Source organism: Ahaetulla prasina, chromosome 1 (genome assembly GCF_028640845.1).
Source record: "Ahaetulla prasina isolate Xishuangbanna chromosome 1, ASM2864084v1, whole genome shotgun sequence".
Taxonomy (NCBI): domain Eukaryota; kingdom Metazoa; phylum Chordata; class Lepidosauria; order Squamata; family Colubridae; genus Ahaetulla; species Ahaetulla prasina.
Window position 1 is genome coordinate 117,083,629 of NC_080539.1, and position 24,293 is coordinate 117,107,921.

Genomic DNA, 24,293 nt, shown 5'->3' on the forward strand with positions numbered 1-24,293 from the left:
GCCACAATAAGGCTACTGGTACTGTAGAGATAATTAGCACTGATTTTTCTTTTCACAATGACAATATTTAATTTTTAAGAAAGTCACTTTTTCAATTAGCCTCCCCAGCGTGATTACGTCTAAATATTATGATTCTAAATTCCTTTAATCTTTACCCAACACAAAGATCCTGCTGATTAGGAATTATGAATGCTGCAGTCAAACATATCTAGAAGGCACAAATTGGAAAAGATGGCTTCAGTGCATATCACCAACTCTTGATAGATTTAGAATTTTCAATTATAGCTATGTCCACTATATCTTAACAATTTGCTGAAAGTTGGTTTTTGAAAGATACCATCAGATTTTTACTGATTTTTACTTTATAATAGAACATCTCTCAGGGGAAGTTTCTTAGTTTTTAATTTTAAAACTGAATTATCCAAGAAGTTACATGAATATATCAAGTACCACAATATCATGCTATTTAAATATAAGGTCACTTAATAGTGCGGCTGGGATGACAACAAACACACAATTTTATTTTAAATTATAATTCCATACTTGAAAATGCGGGTAGAGAAAAACAATCCAGTTTACCTTTTGAAATGATCAAATTTCTGAGACACAAATTCACCTTCCTTACCCGTTAAAGTTTGCCATGGACTACAACATTTATTTCAGAAATCCCAAAGCAGCCATGGGATTCCTCTTGGTATTGCAGGTGACCTTCCCTCTGCTTTGCAAACATGACCTGAGATTATACTGCATTGTTGCTAAATTTGATGAGCAATTTTAACTCCAGTTTACTCAGTTCACAGAGTCACTGTAACTATTGTATCAGGATAAACTCAAATCCTTTTCAGCAATTACTTCCATTATACAAAGTGCTTCTGAGCCAAATTTTAAAATACGTATTTGCTAATTTAACCATAACTCTGGTTGTGTACTTATTTTTTAAAAAATAATTCTTTTTGTTAAATAGGATAGAATATATTTAGGATTCAATCTAAACACATGAAATTGTTGAATTAGAAATGCAGAGGTCTTCAAGGATTGATTTTGAGTCCTTCGGGAGAAGGGCGGTATAAAAATCCAATTAAATAAATAAACAAAATTTTCCAGATTTATCTTGTTTCCAGAGATGACCTCAATGAATTGAAGATTCTTATTCTTCAGCTTCTTGTAGGACAGCACACAAATTATAAACCTCATTTTATAAGCCAACAATGAGTATAACAAAAGTCCCCAACCGCCAGTTCACGACCCGGAGCCAGACTGTGGCCCATTGGTAACCGGGCTGCACAAGCAGTGGCCAAGCGTGTGCATGCACAATTGGTGGAAGTGGCACATACATGAAACCATCCCCTCTCCACCTGCCGTCCCCTCAGATCTGCTGATCCGTAAAGGTTGGGGACCACTGGAGTAGAAAACAAGTTCTGTTTATTCATTCTAATTAGTTTTCACACTGTAAAAAATATTAAAGGAAGAAATTTAAGAAACATTCTACTTTGTCTTTCAGTCATTCTCATGGTTAAAAAAAGGGGTTCCACTCTTTTCAGAAGTTACCGATTCCCTCAGACTTTAAAATAAAAGGCCTTACTTAGAATTCAGCAAACTTCCCACCAATATTGAAATAATATATGATCTTAAAGTTGAAATTCTGATCTCTTGATATATTTTTTTTACACTACAATAAGACAATTTAATCATTCTTATTTGAACGTTTCCGTTTTGGGGATCTGACAGCAAGTACAGGAGAAGAATTAAATGACAAATTCTCTGAAGGAGGCTGGCTGGAGACGGTGGTAGTAAATTCTCCTTGGAACTCCTTAGAGGTCTCTATGACAGAGTTCTGGAGTCTGTCATTCATCTCAATTATTTCAAAGTCTACTTCATTCCATTCTCTGATTTCATTATCCTCCTCATCGTCTTCGGGATAAGTGCTGGACAATAACGCTTCTTGAACTTCCCCGTCTCCCGCATCCTTCAATTTAGCATCATTAGTTGATGCCGCTAATTTACACATCACAGGGAACAGTACTGCTGTCATGACAGCTGCTCCCAATGCAGTATACATGAGCACTGGGAGTGTGGGAAAATATCCTTGAAGGAAGCCAACTGCCGCAGGAATACACATTTCTCCTAGAGCTGCACCCATGACAAACATTGCTGCAGATTTCCCTTGAATAGTGGTGTACTGCTCTATCCAAGATATGCCACTGGGAAAGATAGTAGCCATTGAGGCACCATACACTGCAGAACCGACCCACAGAGCAACCGTGTGTACATTGAAGAGGACCAGAAAGAGTGATGACACAGTAGAGCCTACGATACTTATCAGGATCATAGAACCAGGATAAGAGCAGGTCGCAAAACAGATTGCCAATCCTCTGCAAGCTGCAAAGGTTCCCCAGAAGACAGAGTTCAATCCTGCTGCTTCCGTTTCTTTCATAAAAGCATAGGTTTTTGCATAAGTAAAAATGTAGGAGCCATAGGTTACCTCTGCTCCAACGTACCAAAAAAAAAACACAGAAAGAAGTACTATGAGAGCATGGTGATATTTCGCGATTTGGTATTTCTGCATGGAAAGTTTTGTTCTACCTCGAACAGGAATGCTCCTCAAATATAAAGTGAAGAAAAACAATGCGACGAGTAAGAGGTAAGTGCCAATCACAGCATAAGACCACACAAAATTCCAGTTTAAATGAAGCTTCGGCAACAACGTAGCACCAGGAGGAGAATTCATAGCTGACTCGTTATTAATATTGCTACCCAGATGTATCTGCAATTCAAGGGCAGAACCACCCAGTACCATCTTCGCCAGGATGGGAGCTACAAAAGCTCCAAGGGCAAAACTGAAATGCAAGGCCTGTATGTGAGGACCAGCTTCTGCTTGCCATGTGTCCAAAGCCAGAACATTCCCACCTGAAAGATAAAGATTCAGGGTCAAATTTTCACATTAAAAAGTTTCATAGAACTTAAATGACATCTTTACCTAACGTATGCCATTCCCTTCGTATTCCAACTTTCCTCTCTTCAAGGTAGGTACTACACTTTTGCAATTTTGTCATCAGGAAAGCAATCTTCTCCCTCGCTGTCTTGTTTCTTTATCATTACAGGTCATTCCTGTTTTCAACTTTGAGAAATGACCACAAACTCAACAGAGGAGAGGGAGTCATGGGATCCTCCAGATATTGCTGGTCTCCAATTCCAACAGTCCAAATTAATGTGGACAGGAAAAAAATGAACTGGAATCTCTAAAAGCCAAAGCTGTCTATTATTATAATGAACCAGGACTAAGGAGATTCAAACTCATCTTCATCTTCAGCCCTGGAAGTTCAGTGGATAAATTGGGACTAGTTATTCTTTCATAGTCCAACCTAGTTTCCAGGACTGCTGTGGAGAAAAGCTGAAGCTGCTCTAAGAAAAACAGAATATAAATCTAACCAAAAGTAATAAAATAAGTTCCAAGAACACTGCCGTTCATCTGATATTCTTTCAAAAGGGCTATCGCTTCTATACGCTTTTTTCATCTTTTGATTTCTTTAAATTACTTTTTCTTATGGCTACTGCTACACTTTCCTATATATTATATTTCAATGAAGCCCAACTTAGAAAATGGCCATTTAATTCCAACTCACTGCTAAGTGCCAGAATCCAAATTAAAGCATCATGTCCATGTAAATATACCCAATGAACAGAAGCCCACCACTTTTCTGGACAATTGATTCTACTATGCTACTAACTGCTCTTACAGCTCAAGAAGTTATTTCGAACTTTCAATTGGAATTTTCCTTGTTGTAACTTCAACATAAGATTCTGTGTCCTGAACTCTGGAATACTAAAAAACAGGCCTTGATCTGCCAATTACTCTATTCTTTTGGTTTTTGAAAAGTATTATCATATCCTCTCTCAGTCTTCCAAATGAAACTATCCCTAAATATATTTGTTTCTCTAAAACCTTAAATATGGTGTTCAGAACTGGACACAATACACAAACTAAAGGTTGTATGAATACAGATTAAAATGGAACTATTACTTTCTATGATTTTTAAGCTATACTTCTGTTCATTTAATATCCACTTACAGGTTTAGCAGGATCAGATCAAGTTAATACTTAGACAACCAGAGAACGATAAGACTATATGTTATTTGGCAAGCCAATTCCATGCTGTTAAGAAAACTGCATGAATGTGTCCATTAGTCTTACTCTTTTAAACAATCTTTTGGCTTTCTTTCTTGCTCTCTCACTCAGTCCTGGTCTGAATCACCTTTCCATGTCTCTACCATGGAACTATAGCATTTCTCTTCTTTTTCCCTCAGCAAAAACAACGATCGCCTGTAACCATTAGCCAGAACATTACTGAAGTATTTAAAGCTCCAATAATGGAAAGTTGAATTTATCAGATAGTTGAACTGTATTTTCAGTCTACAGAATATCCTAAAACAACTGTACCACATCAACTGGGATTGACAACATCCATATAGACAAAATTTTACACATCACGTTCTTTTCAATGAAAGCATCCCATCTACATGTGCACATATGTGAAGAAAACTTTTGACATACAAATTAACTATCTTAAGACTAAAGTACATACAATTCTCAATCTCTGAGTGTTTACCCCCACCCTACCCCCAGAAGAGCATGCAAACAGGAAAAGGCAAATATAACCAAATGGTGAAATTTAGTTTGACCTTTGGTCAAGTAAGGAAATTTGCAGGTTCTGTGCTGTTTTCTGCACATGATACACACTTAGCAATGTATTAGGAATACATAATTTATTATAAAGGAAGGCAACACAGTCCCACTGAATAATCGCAACATGATGGAAGGGAAAAAATAGATTATGTGTAGTAAGTTTTTTTTACCTGTATCCAGAATTCCCATTGCAAAACCAATGATGGACATCACGGTTGTTAACAAGATGGCTTTCTTACACCATGGAATAGCATATAGACCTACTGTTGTACCCAGCATAGATAAGCCTATAAATATAATTTAAAATTATCAAATAGAACATTTTAAGAATTGAAATTCCTCATATTTCATTTTAAATTCAAAGCCAGTAAAAATTTTATTTGTATTTAGAATTATTACTATATCATGAAGAAAGGTATCTTATTTAATATAGCAGGCTTGTATCAAATGTGTCATAAGCATTTATAATTTGGAATAATGCTACCAATCTCTATGGGGCTTCCTTCTGAATAGTATATTTTGGATTGCCTTATTAGTTTCCAGAAGGTTGATCAATGGTTAGAAAGCATTGCTTCAATAGTTTAGAAATACTGCAGCATAGAAAACAATTTCCTTCACAATTTAAAATTGCTTATCATCCTTTCCCAAACTTTAACTTCTTTAGAATTTTGAAGAGTTTGTTTATTAATATGCTGTCCATTCCTAAAGGCGTTAAGTCAAGGGTGAAATCTGTTTACCTTCCCTACCAGTCCAGGCGATTTTGGACCCTTTGCACATGCCCAGGAAGTAACAATGTCCAGGCGGCTGGGCAGACCCTCACGCTACCACTGCTATCAGTTCTCCGAACCACCCGCCACTGCCGCTACCTGTTCGGCTGAACCGGTAGCATTTCACCCCTGCGTTAAGTGGCTAACAACCACAAACTTCATAAAATAATCCCTCCAACGACTACACCAATTAATGTGTAATTTCCACCCCAAATGAATTTAAAAATCCATCATAAGAGATGAGGCAAAGCATATGAAGTCATATGACACTACTACTTGCAAATTCATAACATGCTTTCCTCTGGAGTTACCTGGAAAAGCTGGATTTTATCTGCTCTCCAAAACCCAGGAGAGAAAAGACTGACCAGATCCAAGGCATAAGAGCAGCAATTGCAAATGCCTGTTTCCTAGGCAACTTCAGATGGCATTCTTGAACCAGATGAGAACAGGCCAGAAATTATTTTATTTTATCTGACTGGATGGGCAGATGAACATGGAGAAGATGGTCTCTCAAATAACTGAGTCTGAAGCCATGAGACTTTAAAGTTGAGAAGAAGCATCTTCAACTCCATCCTGAAGTCATCTGGCAACCAATGAAACCCTCAAAGCAGTGGGATCACCCAAGTATAATGAAAAATACTCATCCCTTGACCAGCCTGCCATGTTTTAGACTAGTTGTCACATCCAAATGCCTTTCAAAGGCAGTCCCATGTACAGTCTGCTACAGCAATTGAAATAGGAGGTAAGCAAGGCTTCCTGTTTCATGAATGGTGCGCAAAATGGAGCTCTGGAAACGCTAGTTCCAAATACAACTGAAAGCCTCTAGACTGCAAAAGGAAGTCTTCCATAGATTAGGAAGGTAGTCTCATATAGAAATGCAACTAAACTTACATGACAGTTTAGTGTGATATATCTTTATATGCAATGGATTTAAAAGTCTTAAAACCCATTTGTTACTAAAGAATTGTGATTATGAAACCAAGGCAAAAGGATTGAGAACACTTTGGTAAGTGAGATTAAAAAGAGCCTGAAATAATGTTCTAAATAACTAATGAAAATAAGGAAGCTATCAATAAAAAATCACTTCCTTGACCATGTTAAAAAGGGAATGATTTTTCTAGTAGACGGGACTGCTGAACAGGAAGTATCAAAATATTTCACTTCTCATTTTGACATAAATTGCTTTTGAATCACAGTCTAAAGTCACTGGCCTAAGACTATAAGAATTCGGTCCTGATAATTTTCCAAAGAATACAGCATATTACAAGTGATCCAAGCATTCTGTTTTGTTGAGACTATCCACTGCAAAAAACAGGATGCAGCTAAAGCCCAGAGCAAAAAATAGCCTGATTTATTGGTTGGTAGACAGCAGTCATAATATTAAATTCTGAGCATTACATTTTAGGATAAGCACCAATTAGGGCACATGTAGAAGACAAAAACCAAGAAAACCAAGGGCAATTTATGAGTTGATAGAATCTACTCTTCTGAAGGCTTCTGCAGAGAGCTGAACTACATGATTCCAAGGTCCCCTCCAATACTTTTGTTCATCCCGGTAATGGACAAAGTTAAAATAACTTCAGGAAAAGATTAGAAGGAAAGAACTGATACAATTACTATCCCATTTCTGATCACCTAAGTAGAAGGATTTTCAACGTTGTATATTGCCTGTGTCTAATTCTCATTATAAGAGCTGTGGTGGTGCAGTGGTTAGAGTGCAGTACTGCAGACTACCAGCACTTTGGCAGATTGCATCTCACCAGGCTCAAGGTTGACTCAGCCTTCCATCCTTCCGAGGTGGGTAAAATGAGGACCCAGATTGTTGGGGGCAATATGCTGACTTTCTGATAAACCACTTAGAGAAGGCTGTAAAGTACTGTGAAGTGGTATATACTGGTAAGTCTAAGTGCTATTGCTATTGCTATAGTGTAATACAGTATATAAAATATACAATTATTACTCGCTTAGGGATAGATATGCAACACCTCTTCTACTACAAGGTCAACAATCTATATTATTTATATTCATTTTTGTCCACTTACCCAAAAGTAACTTGGAGTTCATGCAGTCAAAAAGTATTCCACCAATTAGAGAACCACCAAAGTATCCCAGTGAACGGCCCACGAAGATATATGAAATTTGACTGACATTTTTATTTACATTTGCAGCCAAGTCTTGAAATGTTGGTCCGAGAATAGCAATAGCCATCCCCTAGAAATAAATAAAATCAGTAGGAAATAAAAAATAGCTGTTCTTAATAAAGCTTTGCAAAATTGTTCAAATAATTCAACAGTTAACTTACAACCTTTAGAATCCTAAGCATACTTATTTGTAAATAAGGCTGATTGAAGTTAATGGACTACATCTACCCTCACTGTTCTGTGCAGTACACCAGAGAATAACATCCTTTCTCCACGGTTACCAACAAGGTATTTTTATGAAGCCTATAAACAAGGCCTGGCAACTGAAGTAGTTCCATTTGTAGCTCCTTGCAACTTATATTGCTTAAGGTTTCTTTGTCTTTTAAGTCAACCTTGATTCCTGGCAACTTCCTAAACAAGTCTCTGCAATTTCCTTAGCAAGGTTTTTCAGAAGTGGTTTGCCACTGTTTGCCATTGTTTCCCTCCTAAGGCTGAGAGGTCTTTCCCAAGATCACTCAACCGATTTTATGCCTCAAACGGGACTAGAATTCAGTCACCCAGTTTCTAGCCTGATGCCTTAATCACTAAACCACACCAAACTGGTGGTCCCACTGTTCTTTTAGAGTATCACATGACTATGATGACTAGGGACCATAAGAAGCCTATTTAGGTATCACAAAAAAGTTGAAAGAATTCCTAACACAAACCACATGGATAAAGCCAAAGTTTCAACTGCTGACATATTATTAAAAGCATCTACACTTATAAGAATAGTTGTTTTGAAGTGGACTTCGTGTGTACATGCATCAGTTTGTTCATACACTCAAATTCTGCACACCAGTTGAAATATCCATGAAGATTTCCCAGAATAGAGAAATTTCTGCAGGATCCTGGACACGTATATTTGCCTTCATTGGTGAGAGAAATTTCTTTCTCAGAAATTCTTAAGGCATCCTCTAAGAGATTTCTCAGATCATCATCTATCAAATTGTATCCAGTAGGAGACTCACACAATAGGGATGTCTTTTCATATGGCTGGACTAGCCTGATTTTTATTTTTATTGGATGGTTTTTTAAAATTTTGTGATTTTACGGGGGAGTACGTTTTTTAACATTTTGGGCATTTAAATTAGTTTTTTAAGGGATGTTTTTAATTATTGTGTGTATTTATATTTTATCTGCCTGTTCACCGCCCTGAGTCCTTCGGGAGAAGGGCGGTATACAAATTAAAATATTATTATTATTATTATTATTATTATTATTATTATTATTATTATTATTATTATTATTATTATTATTATTTTGAAAACAGGTATGTCAGTATGAAAATAGGCAAAGTGTCAAATACCCAGGACTGGTTCCAGTTGTCTATATGGATCAAGACCTCCATAAGGAATTATTCCTGTATCATTCAAGGGCAATGCAATCCTATCCAAAATCAATTTACCATCACTACCATCAAAACAACGCTATAGAGCACTGCACACCAGAACAACTAGACACAAGAACAGTTTTTTCCCGAAGGCCATCACTCTGCTAAACAAATAATTCCCTTAACACTGTCAAACTATTTACTAAATCTGCACTACTATTAATCTTCTCATCGTTCCCATCACCAATCTCTTTCCACTTATGACTGTATGACTGTAACTTTGTTGCTGGTAATCCTTATGATTTATATATGCACCAAGACAAATTCCTTGTGTGTCCAATCACACTTGGCCAATAAAAAAAAAATTCTATTCTATTCTATTCTATTCTAATCAAACTTTATTATGGTCATTTACCAGTACCGCACTCCAAAAAGTTCTGCTATCAGGACCTTCATCTAAGCTAAGTTTCATTTTTTTACTTTATTTTATTTTAGTCAGACTTTTATTTTGTCTTTTATTAAATTCAAATTCATGTTTGTTAGAATTTTCATGTCTCACTAATTTAAAAAAAGGAGCCAAACATCGTTCCTCTATCTACAGCATCTGAGTCCAAGCCTTTTTGTTAAGCTCATCTAGTGGTATGAAGAACATGACCTACTCATTAGCAAAAGGAAGTATTTTATTTATTCTTTAGCATGGAACCTAGGAGGCTGGTTTGAAGTCAAGGCTACCCAATTTCAACATGACCACAGCGTTCACAAAGTGCTTTTGAGCCAAATACGGTCTCTCATCCCAACCTAGATCATTGTTGCAAAAATGAAACTAGAAGACCTACCAGTCACCCTACTTTAAATTTCCAGAGCAGGAGCAGAATGTAAACATTCAATGTCATGTAGAGGTAATGGTTGACATTATTATCATTATTATGACATTATTATGTATTACATAATACATAACACTCAGTATATTACACTGAGAGTGTTGTACAGGTAGTCCTTGACTTACAACAATTCGTTTATTGCCCGTTCGAAGTCACATCGCCGAAAACAGTGACTCATGACCATTTTTCACACTTATGACTGTGGCAGCATCCCCGTGGTCCCATGATTTCCATTCGGATGTTTGGCAACTAGCATACATTTAGGACAGTTACAGTGCCCCGGGGATGGGTCATGGGATCCACCTTTTGGGACATTCTGACAAGCAAAGACAATAGGAAAGCCTGATTCACTTAACAACAGTGTTACCAACTTAACAACTTGGATCGATTCACTTGACAAACGTGGCAAGAAAAATGGTAAAAACGGGGCAAAACCCACGACGAACGTCTCACTTAGCAACATAAATTTTGGGCTCAAGTGTGGGATGGTAAATCGAGGACTACCTGTATGTTAAGCTGGAACAAAAGCAGCCCAAAAGGCGAAGGGTCTCCATTTGTTCCCTATTCCAGCAGGACAAGGTTTTCTCCTTAGGAAAGGCAGAAAGATCCCCGTCGGATCTCTCACCTGCGGGGCAGCTCAATCGGTCTGCCGACTGCCGCTCTTTCAAGGGCGCCAGAGGGCAGCGCCCAACCCCGGACTTCTTTCGCTGCTCCCAGGAAGCTGCGGCCTGGCTTTCTCGCCTCCTTACCAGGCCCAGGAAAGCGGCGCAAAGAGCAGCCGAAATGCACCACTTCAGTGCCCGCCGGGAAGCCGCCACCGCCGCTGCTGCCGCCGCCGCCGCCTGCTTTCCCGCGCCATGGCCACCACCTGCCCGGCTTCTTCGCCCGCTGCCATCGGCCACCTTTACGACCGGCTGCAGGGCCAGCGGCGCCGACTCTCCGGCGGCCGCATCTTCCCCAGCGGCGTCCCCGAGGGCTCCCGCTTCTTCTGGCGCTCCCTCTTCTTCCAGCCGGGCAAAGCGGACCTGCTTCTTCGCACCCCCGGCCATATGGCTACACGCGAAGGCCGCCGCCGCTGCCGAGCCGGCCAAGCGACACGTGACCGACTAATCCCGGAGCCGGCAGCATCTCGGCAGGCGAAAGCGGCGCCTTCACCTTAGGACCACAATTCCCAGAAAGCACCGGAAACCAGCTGTTTACGGTGCGGATGCTCCATCGCTGCAAAACGCCTCCCTTCCACGCCGTGGTTGGCCAATCTCCCATTGGCTACCTTCAGGCGAATTAATTCGCCTCTCCGGTTATTGACGTGACCGACGCCCACTGACGCGAAGGGAGCGTGCCCTGACGTAGTTCCACCCGCCCTCTTGCTGGGTTGAAAGTGACATTTGCCAAATCATCTGGGAAAGAGAGGCTACTAGAGCACCGAGGAAGTAATATGGTTACACAGCAAAGGAGATTAATCTCTTGGTGGTCTCTTTTTCTTTACACAGCAAAGGAGATTAATCTCTTGGTGGTCTCTTTTTCTTTTCTACACCGTAGTGGAGCTGCTATTGTCCCTGCGTTTCATTACGAAACGACACAAGAAAAGTATAAAACATAAGGGTAGGGTGAATTGCCTATAAAAGCCGACGCCCGTTCAGAAATTAATCGCAAACGAAAGGACAAGTAAATGAGTAGTGAATGGACTAGATGACCTCCAAAGGTCCCTTCCAACTCTACCATTCTGTGTAAGACTCGGGTCTTACTTGAAAGGGAAAAAAGCAAACCCCAACTGGACGCGAGGGAGTCGTGGGATGAGTTGTTTTGCAGGAAAGCCCGCTGCTGCTGCCGCCGCCGCCTGCTTTCCCGCGCCATGGCCACCACCTGCCCGGCTTCTTCGCCCGCTGCCATCGGCCACCTTTACGACCGGCTGCAGGGCCAGCGGCGCCGACTCTCCGGCGGCCGCATCTTCCCCAGCGGCGTCCCCGAGGGCTCCCGCTTCTTCTGGCGCTCCCTCTTCTTCCAGCCGGGCAAAGCGGACCTGCTTCTTCGCACCCCCGGCCATATGGCTACACGCGAAGGCCGCCGCCGCTGCCGAGCCGGCCAAGCGACACGTGACCGACTAATCCCGGAGCCGGCAGCATCTCGGCAGGCGAAAGCGGCGCCTTCACCTTAGGACCACAATTCCCAGAAAGCACCGGAAACCAGCTGTTTACGGTGCGGATGCTCCATCGCTGCAAAACGCCTCCCTTCCACGCCGTGGTTGGCCAATCTCCCATTGGCTACCTTCAGGCGAATTAATTCGCCTCTCCGGTTATTGACGTGACCGACGCCCACTGACGCGAAGGGAGCGTGCCCTGACGTAGTTCCACCCGCCCTCTTGCTGGGTTGAAAGTGACATTTGCCAAATCATCTGGGAAAGAGAGGCTACTAGAGCACCGAGGAAGTAATATGGTTACACAGCAAAGGAGATTAATCTCTTGGTGGTCTCTTTTTCTTTACACAGCAAAGGAGATTAATCTCTTGGTGGTCTCTTTTTCTTTTCTACACCGTAGTGGAGCTGCTATTGTCCCTGCGTTTCATTACGAAACGACACAAGAAAAGTATAAAACATAAGGGTAGGGTGAATTGCCTATAAAAGCCGACGCCCGTTCAGAAATTAATCGCAAACGAAAGGACAAGTAAATGAGTAGTGAATGGACTAGATGACCTCCAAAGGTCCCTTCCAACTCTACCATTCTGTGTAAGACTCGGGTCTTACTTGAAAGGGAAAAAAGCAAACCCCAACTGGACGCGAGGGAGTCGTGGGATGAGTTGTTTTGCAGGAAAGCCCGCTGCTGCTGACGGCCGGTTAAAAGTACTTTTGGTTGATTGAATAATTGACGACACGCATTTTAAGATTGTCAAGAGTCGCCGTTGCAAACAACTCTCATTTCCCGGAGTACGGGATTAAAAAAAGAAGAAGGAAAAGGCTGAAAACAAAAGGGAAAATATGTTACGGCGCGAGTCGAGGTCTGCCACGTGTACGAGACAGGAAGAGGAACGTCAGAAACGGGAATCGGATCCTGCAGCCGCTGATATCCAGAGCGGTCCGTGGGACGAAGGTCAGCCAGACTTTGGAGCCCAGGAGAATGGAGGCTAATCGCCTCCTGCTAGTAAAGAGCGCAAGCAATACAGCCGTGGCTTAACAAGTAAAGAAATGCTCCGGAAACAAAGTTGATTTTACTCCTGGCAGATGCAGCTGTATTGTGGGCATTATCTACCTTGCCTTGGGCACCTCTAACAAACTTCGTTCCCTTCATTCTTCTAAGTGGCCGAGGCAAGCAGAGGTGTATCTATCGCAGTTTCTGATCCATAATTTGAGAATTTTCTTCGAACTGGCCACCACACAGAAAAATAGAGTTATTTGAAAGCGAAATAGAATTGCTTTCTTGCCTTGAATTAAAATCTCATATCCAAAAAAGGATTTACCTTCCTGGGACATTGGTAATTGATGAGTGTGATTAACCTTATGATTAACAGAGTGGACACATAACTTTCCAATTTTACCCACCTGTGGGAAATGAAGCTTTCATGAAATGAAGAAATGAAAGTTGCAGTTAGTAAGTTCTAAATTATAACAAATGAATATTTTTCAAAAGCAGAGTGGTCTATGGGGGCTGAGGGAAATCCTTTGACCATTCTGTCTGTTGGCTAGCTAGCTCATCTCATATCTTTTTATTTTCTAGTGCAATCAATTGTAGCTGCCCTTGGAACAGAGAGTGAAAAGAAGCTGTGCTCAGACTAAACTATTCCATTCCTTTACTGAAAGTTGGTCTCTTTTTCCAGAATGAACATCACAGATTCAGTAAGAATCAGTTTTTATTATACGCAGCAAATCAGAAAAACAAGAAAAAAAAAACCAAAAAAGCAGGTGAAAAATGTAATTGTGATTCTGGACAGTTACTCCATCAATCTAGGGTCTCCCACAAAATGCACACACAACAGACACAACCATCTAGATCAGTCTCTTTAAAATAAGGCAACGCTCCCAAACCAAGCTTATACTGCATTCAATTTAATAATCCTAACTAAACTAAATTTAATAATCCTAACTAATAATTCCATTTTCCTGCCCTGCTTTCCTGCCTCATCGTGGCAGGGAGAGTTTTCTATCAGGAACAAGTATTCTGGGAGTATACACTAAAATATATATCCTCAGCAATGTCACAGAGGTATGAAGATCATCCCAACTGCTCAGCTAAAGCAAGCAGATAATATATTTGGCAGCAACTATTTAAGAATATGCTGGAGGAGAATTATCACTTTAGTGACAACAGTAAAAATGGAATTTCATACTGCATGGGAAAAGGCAATAGTAAATCACAATGGAATTGTGAAGATACCCTCTCAATAACAAGTTATCCAATTTTACTCTCCAACTATCAGTGCAGAAGAAGCTGATGGGTTTTATGGTAATTTTTAATCTAAAATTGACAAAACATTAAAGCCAGTTTGGTTGGGTGGTTAAGGCACCAGATTAGAAAGACCATGAGTTCAACTCACCATGAAAGCTAGCTGGGTGACTATAGGCCAGTCACTCTGTCTCAGCCAAAGTCACTTCACAGGGTTGTTGTGGAGAAAATAGAAGGAAGATGTGTTGCATATGTTCACTGCCTTGAGTTATTTGTAAAAGTAATAAAGATGGGATTCAAATAAAAATACCCAAGCAACATGGGCTGCTTCCAAGTTGGAAACATTAAAAAGATAATTGGATATGTGGCCTATAAGCTGAAATAAAGCAGGCAAGCAGCTTAGAATAATAAGCTATTCAGTCCAATTATTTCTTCATTGTAATCTTAGGACAAACAAAATGATGGCAACATACATGAGCATATCCAGATGGAGTTCACACAAATCAAACTTAATTGGTACAAAATGATGGAAGAACTCAGTCATATTGTAATAGGAAAAGTATGGCTAGGGGCTAACTACAGCAGATCACAAACAGCTAATATGCATGTTCCAACTTAAGTTAAATGGAAGAATAAAGCCATCCAGTCCCTACGATATAATGACTGAGTATATGTGTGTGTGTGTATATATGTATATGTATATGTATGTATGTATGTATGTATGTATGCATCCACCCAGAAAGCAGACCCAAACCCACACTGATCATGAAGCACGACCAAGGACCAGAAGCCAGACCGCAGCTGCAACATTAGCCATTTCAAACCCCTCTAATCCATACATACAGCAGACAGACACCCACTATGAAGATGTAGCACGACCACAAACACGAAGCCAAACAACAGCAATGCAGCTCACCAGCTCAAATCCCCCTGCAACTCAGACTAATCTGAGCACAACCAAGCCCCCACCCAAACAGGACACACCCCCAGCCAATCAGAGCACAAAAAAACCCCATCCAATCAGAGCACAGCCAAGCTCGCACCCAATCGGTTCAAACCCCCACTAGCAGTTAAAAAGGAAGAAACAGCTGCAATCCCACATTGCTCCCAGAAGCATGAAGCTGAAGCCTGAAGATGACGAATGAGACTTATATATACTCATCATTTTCAAGGAGAAGATCAGGAATCACTTTGTTAGGGAACTAGAGAAACTATGAAACAAAATCAAGGAAGTTGGCAAGGATTAAAGAAACTGCCAAAGAATAAATATTCCTGCCAAGGAATAAAAGAAATCAAATTACATGTTAGAACAAATGGCGGAAATTGCCAAGAAGAGAAGCAAAAGTCAAGAAAAATAAAGCTCTTGGAAAGAAACTTAGCAAAGAATTTCTGAAAGCTGTTGACAAAAAAGAGGTTATTACAAAATCTTTAAGGACATCAAAAATTTAAAAAAGGCACACACGCACACAAAAAGGAATGTTTTCCAACTGGCTACAACATGTTAGCAATCATCCTTAGAACTGGCAATAAAGTAACAATAGCTTTTGCCTTTTAGAATGAACTACCAACAAAGAATTAACAATCAAATGAGCTGTAAACTAGCACTACAATGCACGGCAATGAAGGCCCTGGAAAATATATTCAGATGCCCTGATGTGTTTATACCAGTGGTGAAATCCAAATTTTTTTACTACCGGTTCTGTGGGCGTGGCAGGGGAAGGATACTGCAAAATCCTCCTGGAGGTAGGATATTGCAAAATCTCCATTCCTGCCCCACTCTGGGACCAGCCAGAGGTAGTATTTGCTGGTTCTCCCAACTACTCAAAATTTCTGCTACCGGTTCTCTGAATTGCTCAAAATTTCTGCTACCAGTTCTCCAGAACCTGTCAGAACCTGCTGGATTTCACCCCTGGTTTATACCTGATCACGAAGATCACAGAATCATGCAGGAAATTTCAAGAAACTGGATAAAAAGAATATTGATACTTTGAAAATTCCCAAGAATACCAAAGATTGTCAGAAAACAAACAAATGGAACAAATCAATTAAAATTTATTTTAAGGTGAAAATTATTAGGCTCGAATTATCATTATCATATAATGGACATTCTATGCAAAAATCCAGTTCTATTGAGAAACCCATAATACTATAACAGATTGAAGTAGAAAGGTGAAAAGGATTTTATTAGTTCAGTGATGGGTGCATTAGGAGATCTGAACAGTTAGGGTAAGGGCAGATCATCTCAGAGATGATCCATCTAGGCATTTACTAAGATTTCACAATGACTTGATACATAATCAAAATTTACTTGTTAGAAGCTTTTAGAAATCAGTGATCTCATTTCCTGACTTTCAATCAAGATTGCTTCTTTCCTAGATTTCAAGATGTTCCTACTACCCTGAGACAGAGAGACAAAGGCAAAAAAAAAATGCTTTCAGTTAAAAGCCCAGCTCGTCAGCTTTTTGGCATTACGGGTAGTCCTTGACTTATGACCACAATTGAACACATTTGTTAAATGAGTTTAGCCCCATTTTTTGACTTTTTTGCCTTCATTCTTAAGTGAATCGCTGCAGTTGATAAGTTAGTAACGGTTGTTAAGTGAATTTTGCTTCCCCATTGACTGCTTGTCAGATCACAAAAAGTGATTACATGACCTTGGAACACAGCAATGGTCATAAATATGAACCAGTTGCCAAACATCTGAATTTTGATCACATGATCATGGGGATGCTGCAAAGGTGGCAACTCTGAAAAACAGTCATAAGTCACTTATTTCAGTGCTGTTTTAACTAAGTGAACTGTTGTAAGTCAAGGACTACCTATATGTTCTGTTTATTCAGTACCTGGAGTTACAAGTCAGCTTGTGTTTCACAAACATCTTCACCTTCTGAAGCCTTAGATATGGAATTTTCTTGTTTTCTACATGGTATGCCCAGAATAAACTACATGGAAATTGCAATTTATTTTCTATCCCATTAAATAATAATTATTCCATATGTATATATCAAAAGATCTGCTCTGCTAATAAGACTAATGCAGACAAGGCAGGATCGTCTTCTTCAGAACCATCCTTGGTTTTCTTGCAGAGAAGTCCCATAAGGCTAAACAGAAGAGGCTCCTTCCATGTCTCTTTACTCGGGGATGGCACCTGCAGCAGCCATGGGAAAGCAGCCATTTCTTCATTGCCCACCTCGTATCTGGCATTCAGGAAGCCTGGAAAGGACCAGTTATTGATGCAGATTTGGAGGGGGGTAATTATATTTTTGTCCCCGATAGTGGAAATCGTTCAAAATAGGGTTCACTGTGTTTTACTCCAAGGATCTTATCAGCATGATGTTTTAAATTTATTTATTTATTTTGTATTTTGGTTTTAGTCCATATTACAAAGGGGGAGTTGAGTTATCTCTTTGAATTGGTAGTAACTACAAAAGCCTATTAAATAAATATCCAGCTAAGCAAACAGATAGTTTCTTCATCATTTGATTAATAAATTCATATGTGTTAACATGCTGCTTTAAGTACTGTAGTCCAGTTCCCTTTAGGACTTGTAAAAAAGAGAAAAAAGAAAAAATAGTTCAACAATACAGAAATAAAAAAGATGATCCAACAAAAAAAGGCAGCAATAAATTCTCTCATAAAAGTAATAACTACAATTTGCTGTCCAAGACTGATTTGCTTTCTCAACAAAACATTACAAAATCATCTTTCTTAGAAGAAATTTTTGCTGCAATCTGAGAAAAACAGAAAACATCTGATTATGATTATGCCCTGTAGATCTCTGTGAGAAATGAACAAAAATATAAAACAATTTTATATATGCAGGCATCTCAACAACCTGTAGACAATATTTTCTATCTGTTTAAAACTGCAATTGTACAGAAATACACACAGACATACACACACAAATACACATCTCTCAGAAATGAAATCCTTTATTGTATATGTTCCTCTTCCATAAACAGCATAAAATTGATTGAAGCACCTCCTTACTATTTCTAATAAATAAGCAAAAATCTTAGATATGAACAGAAGCCATTCCATGGGTATTTTTTATTGGTAAATAAAAGGTAAGAGGTAACTTTCGCCTGTTCAGTGCTTTTGAATCTCCTTTGAAGAAGCCATTTAAATTCATTTGCTACATTTCTGTGCTTCACAAGAGTCCTGGAGCTAAAAAAAACACTAGAAAGACAAAGATGCTGTAATGATCACATTTATTTAGATAATCAATTTACTGGCTATGGCAGCCCAATTCAGAGCTTGTGACTTTGAGTGGCTTACATAGAAGTAAAGCAAGAAACAGGAACCAGATAAAACAACAGAAAATAGAAGAAAATGAAGCCAAATGAAAATTATAAACCACTGAAAAACGATTAAATACCTTGTATAATCATAATACCCAATGCCCAGAGAAACAGACATTTTTTCAATGCAATTGGTACACAAGATGACTTCTCAAGCAAAAGCCAAAAAACCAAGATCACCCCTAAATAAGTCATCAGAACTGGAGGCCACAGCAACTTGGGTCTTTCTAGAATTTTGCCGAGTGGCATGCAGTTTGCTGAATGCGTGCTAAAATATTGTATATCTTTTATTTAGTGGGATGCAAGCAACAGTATGTTGGCATGCAAGCTAGTCTCTTAGACCGTAGATAACTTAGCTTGCATCACATAGCATGTATGCATTTAGTGTAAAATGGCTTTGCTTACATTTTTTTTAGAAAGACAAGTAGAGTGGTAGTGTTGAGTTGTTATGGGCTCATCTAGTGACAACATATGTTAGATTGTGACTTGGAATATAAAAGTAAATGATAAAGAGCATGGATTAATTGATTAAATGAAAGAAGCAAATATAGGTATGTTATATGTCTGTGAAACCAAGGGCTTATCTGCCCTGCCCTGTTACCAGGCACTCCTGTCTGCTTTGGCTGATGTCCTTTAATACTAATCCCAGCAGTTCATTGGCTATATATTAAAGGCAAGAGTGACCCTCACAGCTGAATCAATGGTTACTCTGTCCGTGTTCCAGAACCATCTTGACCAGGAATGCTACAATAATACAATGTTTATAACACTGTTAATAAATATGGTAGAAGGTTGCTGGTTCCACGGTTTATATTTCCCTGAGTCATTTATATTTCCCTGGGAGATTGCAACATTCTTCATTTTTCCAGTCACTTAGGGTAGTAGGATTTAACCCTCAGGTCCAAAGGTTTGCTTTCTACTTCATGACTGTAAAAATAGTGAAAAACTGCTAATACAGCCTTCTTGCTAAAATTCACTCTAAAGGCTGTTGGAGATCAACAGAATAGTATGAATTTACTTTAAATCTGGTTGTTGTGCCTGTATAGGCATTTTGAGCTTCAACGTTGTATTTATCAATTCTGCTTATCTGTCTTCTATCTATTCATATATGCCCCATAAGACCCACCCAGAAAAAGGAATTAGAAACTACTTTCCTAGAACAGAAAAATGGGAGATAGTACTTCAGCAAGAGAATTGGCAGTGGGAGGATGTGGTGGTTTGTTAGGACTCAATGCCAGCGGATTGACAAAATGTCTCATTCTGGACAGGATTTTCTTAAACCAAACAAAAATCAAGAAGTGAATGAAGTTACTCTAATATTCTGGAGTTGATGAATACGTGCAGAGGAGATATAATGACAAATGAAGCCTAAAATCTATGTCAGAAAGGATGAATTGCTATCAAAAAAATGTTATACTTAAAAAATTAAGATTCTGTAGGTTGACAATAGCTCTAGTAAATAGCTCTAGTAAAGGGTCCTTGAGACAATAGCTCTAGTAAAGGGTCCTTGAGTGGCTCAGGCTGTAAGATAGCCTGTTATTAAAACACAGCTGCCTGCAATTACTGCAGGTTCTAGTCCCACCAGGCCCAAGGTTGACTCAGCCTTCCATCCTTTATAAGGTAGGTAAAATGAGGACCCAGATTGTTGGGGGGGCAATAAGTTGACTTTGTAAATATATACAAAGTATATACAAATATATACAAATATATTGCCTTACACACTGTAAGCCGCCCTGAGTCTTCGGAGAAGGGCGGGATATAAATGTAAATTTTAAAAAAAATATGGTGTACATGCCAGCGATGAGTTTTAGTAAAATTGTGCGATGTTCTGAATGAATATGATGTAGGAAAAATTATTTTGTTGGGTAACATCAACAAAGTGAGGGGTTTGAACAAAGTGAGAGAACACAAAAAACTAAATGAGCAATTCAGAGACCCAAGAACAAACGAGAATGGTAACTGGTAAATGCTTAGAAAAATCTGTTGCAAATATGTAGTTCATGTGCAAAAATGATTATGATGAAAGGTTAAGAAAAGTAATAAAGAATGTACGGATATAGAGAGGTTGTATTTATGAAACTACCACATATTTTTGAATAGTGTAAAGAATGGATTTGAGAGAAAAGAGAACTTAATGGGGAAAACCCTAAAACAAAATATGACTAAAACTAGAATGACCGCAGGAGGATAATAAGTCCTCCATGAAAAATATGAATGAAAAGGGTACATCAGGTGAAAGGATCTTGACAATGGAACAGAACAAAAACACTGATGCTGAAAGATCAGGTTAGGGGCAGGCTGTCATGGAGAAAATGTATCTATCCGGCTGATAAGAGTCAACACTCATTTGATGGTGCATAAGTAATCAATCATTGAGTGCCGCAGAAGTATGTGATGTAATGCTAATAGAAAATATAAAAAGAGTAGTTGGTAGATTTATAATGTAAAAAGGAAAACATATAGTTGAAAAAATGTAGTCAAATAGAACAAGATGCATTCAAGAATGAAAAAGGCAAAGGAAAAGCTTTGATGAAACTAAAAATATTATTTTAGAAATGGGTGAAAATGGTCAAATACCATTCTATTCTCAAACAGAATAACGTAATAACAGAGTTGGAAGAGACCTTGGAAGACTTCTAATCCAGCCGCCTGGTCAAGTAGAAAAACTTATACCACTTCAGACAAATGGTTGTCCAATCTCTTCTTAAAAACCTCCAGTGTTGGAGCATTTACAATTTCTGGAAGCAAGTCATTCCACTGATTAATTTTTCTGTCAATTCTAGGTTGGTTCTCTCCTTGATTAGTTTCCATTCATTGCTTCTTAAAGTGCTTTGGAGACTAGGTGGAGAAATAGAGTGAAATGACTTGAAGTGATTAAATACTTTAGCATGAAACCAAATCAGGTTTAGTCACATGTTTCTTATCTTAAGGCTTTAATTTGACAGGCTCACTATTTCTTATTTTGCACACTGCATAATGTTGCTTACTGCAGGTGAAAAAAAGTATGAGTATGTACACAGTACATAATTGATGGTCAGTTTACATCCTTTAGCTAGAGGCCTAAAGAGCTGCCAAGATGAACTGGATTCTGCAAAATGTGTCTGTTGAGAAAAAAGGATAGAATACCACAAGACCTGGAAAGGCACCACATCTATTCAGCCAAATGCAGCTTTAATTTCAAAATACTGAGAGAAAACCCATGTGGGTGTTGCCATGTCATTCTCATTATCTATCCTGCTTGTTTCTGCTGTTGGTGCAGAGTACAGGACCTGAACAAGATAGAATCCGAATTTGGCCTTCATCCACAGGATTGTTATTTTTAATAACTCTGCGATTGCACAGGAAGGACCAGAGAGATGCACGGCAGTACTGAAACTTGAATAATTAATGCTATCTTAAATATATCTTTTGATTGGAAAATAAAACAACAGAGAAAGCAATTCACATGTAAAATTGCTGAACTCTCGAATCAATAATAAAAACATGCAAATATAACTGAAAAATTCATGTCAGTGTACTTAACATATGTTCAGATAGTCCTTGATTTATGACCATTTGTTTAGCAACTACTTGAAGTTACAAAGGCACTGAAAAAAATGAGCTACAACTGGTGCTTACATTTACAACCATTGTAGAATCCCCACAGTGATTACAATTGGGGTGTTTGGCAACTGGCATGTATTTACAACAGGTGCATTGTCCTGGTTCACGTGATCATCATTTACAACCTTCATAGGGGGCTTCTAACCAGCAAAGTCTGTGGGTGAGGCCGGATTTACTTAATGACCATGTGACTCGCTTAACAATCATGACAAAAAGGTCATAAAATTGGCCGTGACTCATCTAATAACTGCTTCACTTAGCAACAAAAGTTGCAATCCCAGTTATGGTCATAAGGTGAGGACTACCTGTAATTTTAAAACCTTATTAACAAATAATTGCTTGAACTATAATTCCTAGGCACTAAATGTGTTTCAGCACATACTTTCCCATATACACATGAAAAAAAAATTTAAGCAACAGAAAATTTACAGAAAACTAATAAGTGTCAGTATTACATTATACTATTCTGTTTTATCCTGCACATATCAATATTGTAAAAATAAATGCTCCAATTGTAAGTTATGTTAGGTCAGTGATGGCAAACCTTTTAGACATTGAGTGCCCAAACTATGTGTGCACGCATCCCAAACTGAAAGGTGCATGCATATGCACGCAGACATGTGCGTGCATAGCGACACATGCATCAGAGACCTGAAGACCAGCTGACCGGGAGGAGGTGGGGCATCCCAACACTGGCAGCGCGACAAGAGGTAAGATCTTTTTCTTTCATGAGCTTCTGTTTCGTCGTTTGCAGGGACAGAAGCTCATGAAAGAAACGCCACGGAGATCTGACTTGGGGTGATGGCGCACATGCCACCCAGCCACGTGGGTGCCACCTTTGGCACGTGTGCCATCTTTGGCACGTGTGCCATAGGTTCGCCATCACAGTGTTAGGTATTGGTATGCATTTGGATTAAGCTGGACCTTATATTCCCTTCAGAAGCAATATACCATGCACTGAATCAAAAAAGGCCAAAACTTCACCAAGAAGCAAACCACGCAATGAGGCATTGTAAACTATTGAACTTGGTAGCACTCTATAGAGCAGATGTCATTTTGCAAAACAATTACCACAATTTTAAAAACACTGAATCTACATTCCCGGAACTTTTAAAAATTAGCAGTAATAGTTTTAAAACCACTAGATGCTACTAAAAATTCCAGCTGAATCACTCTGCTGGACAGATTATAAAAGTGAAGGGATTGGGAGGAAATCAGCTGATAAGACAGGACAGATCTTGACTCCCAAATATACATTCATATATCTCTACCTACACATTCACTAGAATATATTCAGTTATAACATTGGTCATATAAAAGTGGAAACGTATTTTGTAAATGCAACCAAAAACAGCTGAAAAGATTTCTTGATACTATTTCCACACTGCTCGCCATAGCTTTGCCAAAAAGCATGATCACTCAGTTTATAAACAGAAAGCTACCTAATTTTATAAAAATAAATTCAATCTGGTAGAAAAAAATAGCAATATTAAATAACAGATTCTGATTCTTTGCTAGGTTTCTCATATGAGTCCAATACAGGGGGGGTGTTCATTTCTAGCATTTTTTCTGTGGTTTCTCCATTCACAGGTGTAGCTTGTTCTTTGCGTTTCCTCTTTTCATGCACCCATGGGATAGCACATAATATAGCTCCTCCAATAATAGGTGGAACTCCTGCTAGGTAGAATGCCACATCATAAGTGCCTAGGTGATCCCGTAACTTTCCTGGAAAAAGAAAAAATATATAACACTAAGATTAACACTCAAGCTAAATAGCTAGCTTTTTCAGCAGGTTTTTAAAATGTGGAAGTACTCCTGAGTTCACTATACATACAATAATCACCCAACATAATTTTATTATTAAAGTGATGATAAAAAAATTTTTTAGCTTAATAAAGCATTTCTTTTCTTCAAAAGAAGTCTCAGTAAAAGGAAAACTACTGGGTGATATATAAATTGTATTCAGGGAATTGATACTGTAAGGCGGAAGAGCAGTGGTTTTCTACAATCCCCCTTGTAGTAAACCTTTTTATGCTATTCCAGTGGAAAGAATAAGAATAAATAAAGAGAGATTCAGAAAAGGTCTCTTCCTTCCAACAAGAAACCTTTACTAGATCCTGATTCTTGACTGAGGGTGATTTTGTCAATGCAGATGGTGTTTTAAGTGTTGT

The 24,293-nt window shown here is 38.9% G+C and overlaps 2 protein-coding genes across 4 annotated transcripts in view; both read right to left on the reverse strand.

Annotated features, from left to right (window-relative positions):
* Positions 1-1,658: 1,658 nt before the first annotated feature.
* Positions 1,659-14,669, reverse strand: MFSD4B (major facilitator superfamily domain containing 4B). Of its 3 annotated transcripts, none has more exons than XM_058173888.1 (4): positions 14,370-14,669; positions 7,494-7,662; positions 4,855-4,971; positions 1,659-2,907 (listed from the first exon to the last, which is right to left on the reverse strand). In XM_058173888.1, the coding sequence occupies exons 1-4, from the start codon at positions 14,370-14,372 to the stop codon at positions 1,685-1,687; spliced, it is 1,512 nt and encodes a 503-aa protein (XP_058029871.1). In that variant the 5' UTR covers positions 14,373-14,669; the 3' UTR covers positions 1,659-1,684. The 3 variants fall into 3 exon arrangements, with proteins under 3 accessions (XP_058029871.1, XP_058029861.1, XP_058029880.1); XM_058173878.1 differs by lacking the exon at positions 14,370-14,669 and adding an exon at positions 10,595-11,085; XM_058173897.1 differs by lacking the exon at positions 14,370-14,669 and adding an exon at positions 10,471-10,739.
* A 3,465-nt stretch (positions 14,670-18,134) lies between these two features.
* Positions 18,135-24,293, reverse strand: part of SLC16A10 (solute carrier family 16 member 10) — a 53,036-nt gene continuing 46,877 nt past the window's right edge. The window contains exon 6 of the mRNA XM_058173910.1: positions 18,135-23,847. Coding sequence (XP_058029893.1) covers positions 23,612-23,847 — 236 coding nt within the window. The 3' untranslated portion in view covers positions 18,135-23,611. The remainder of the gene's footprint in view (positions 23,848-24,293) is intronic.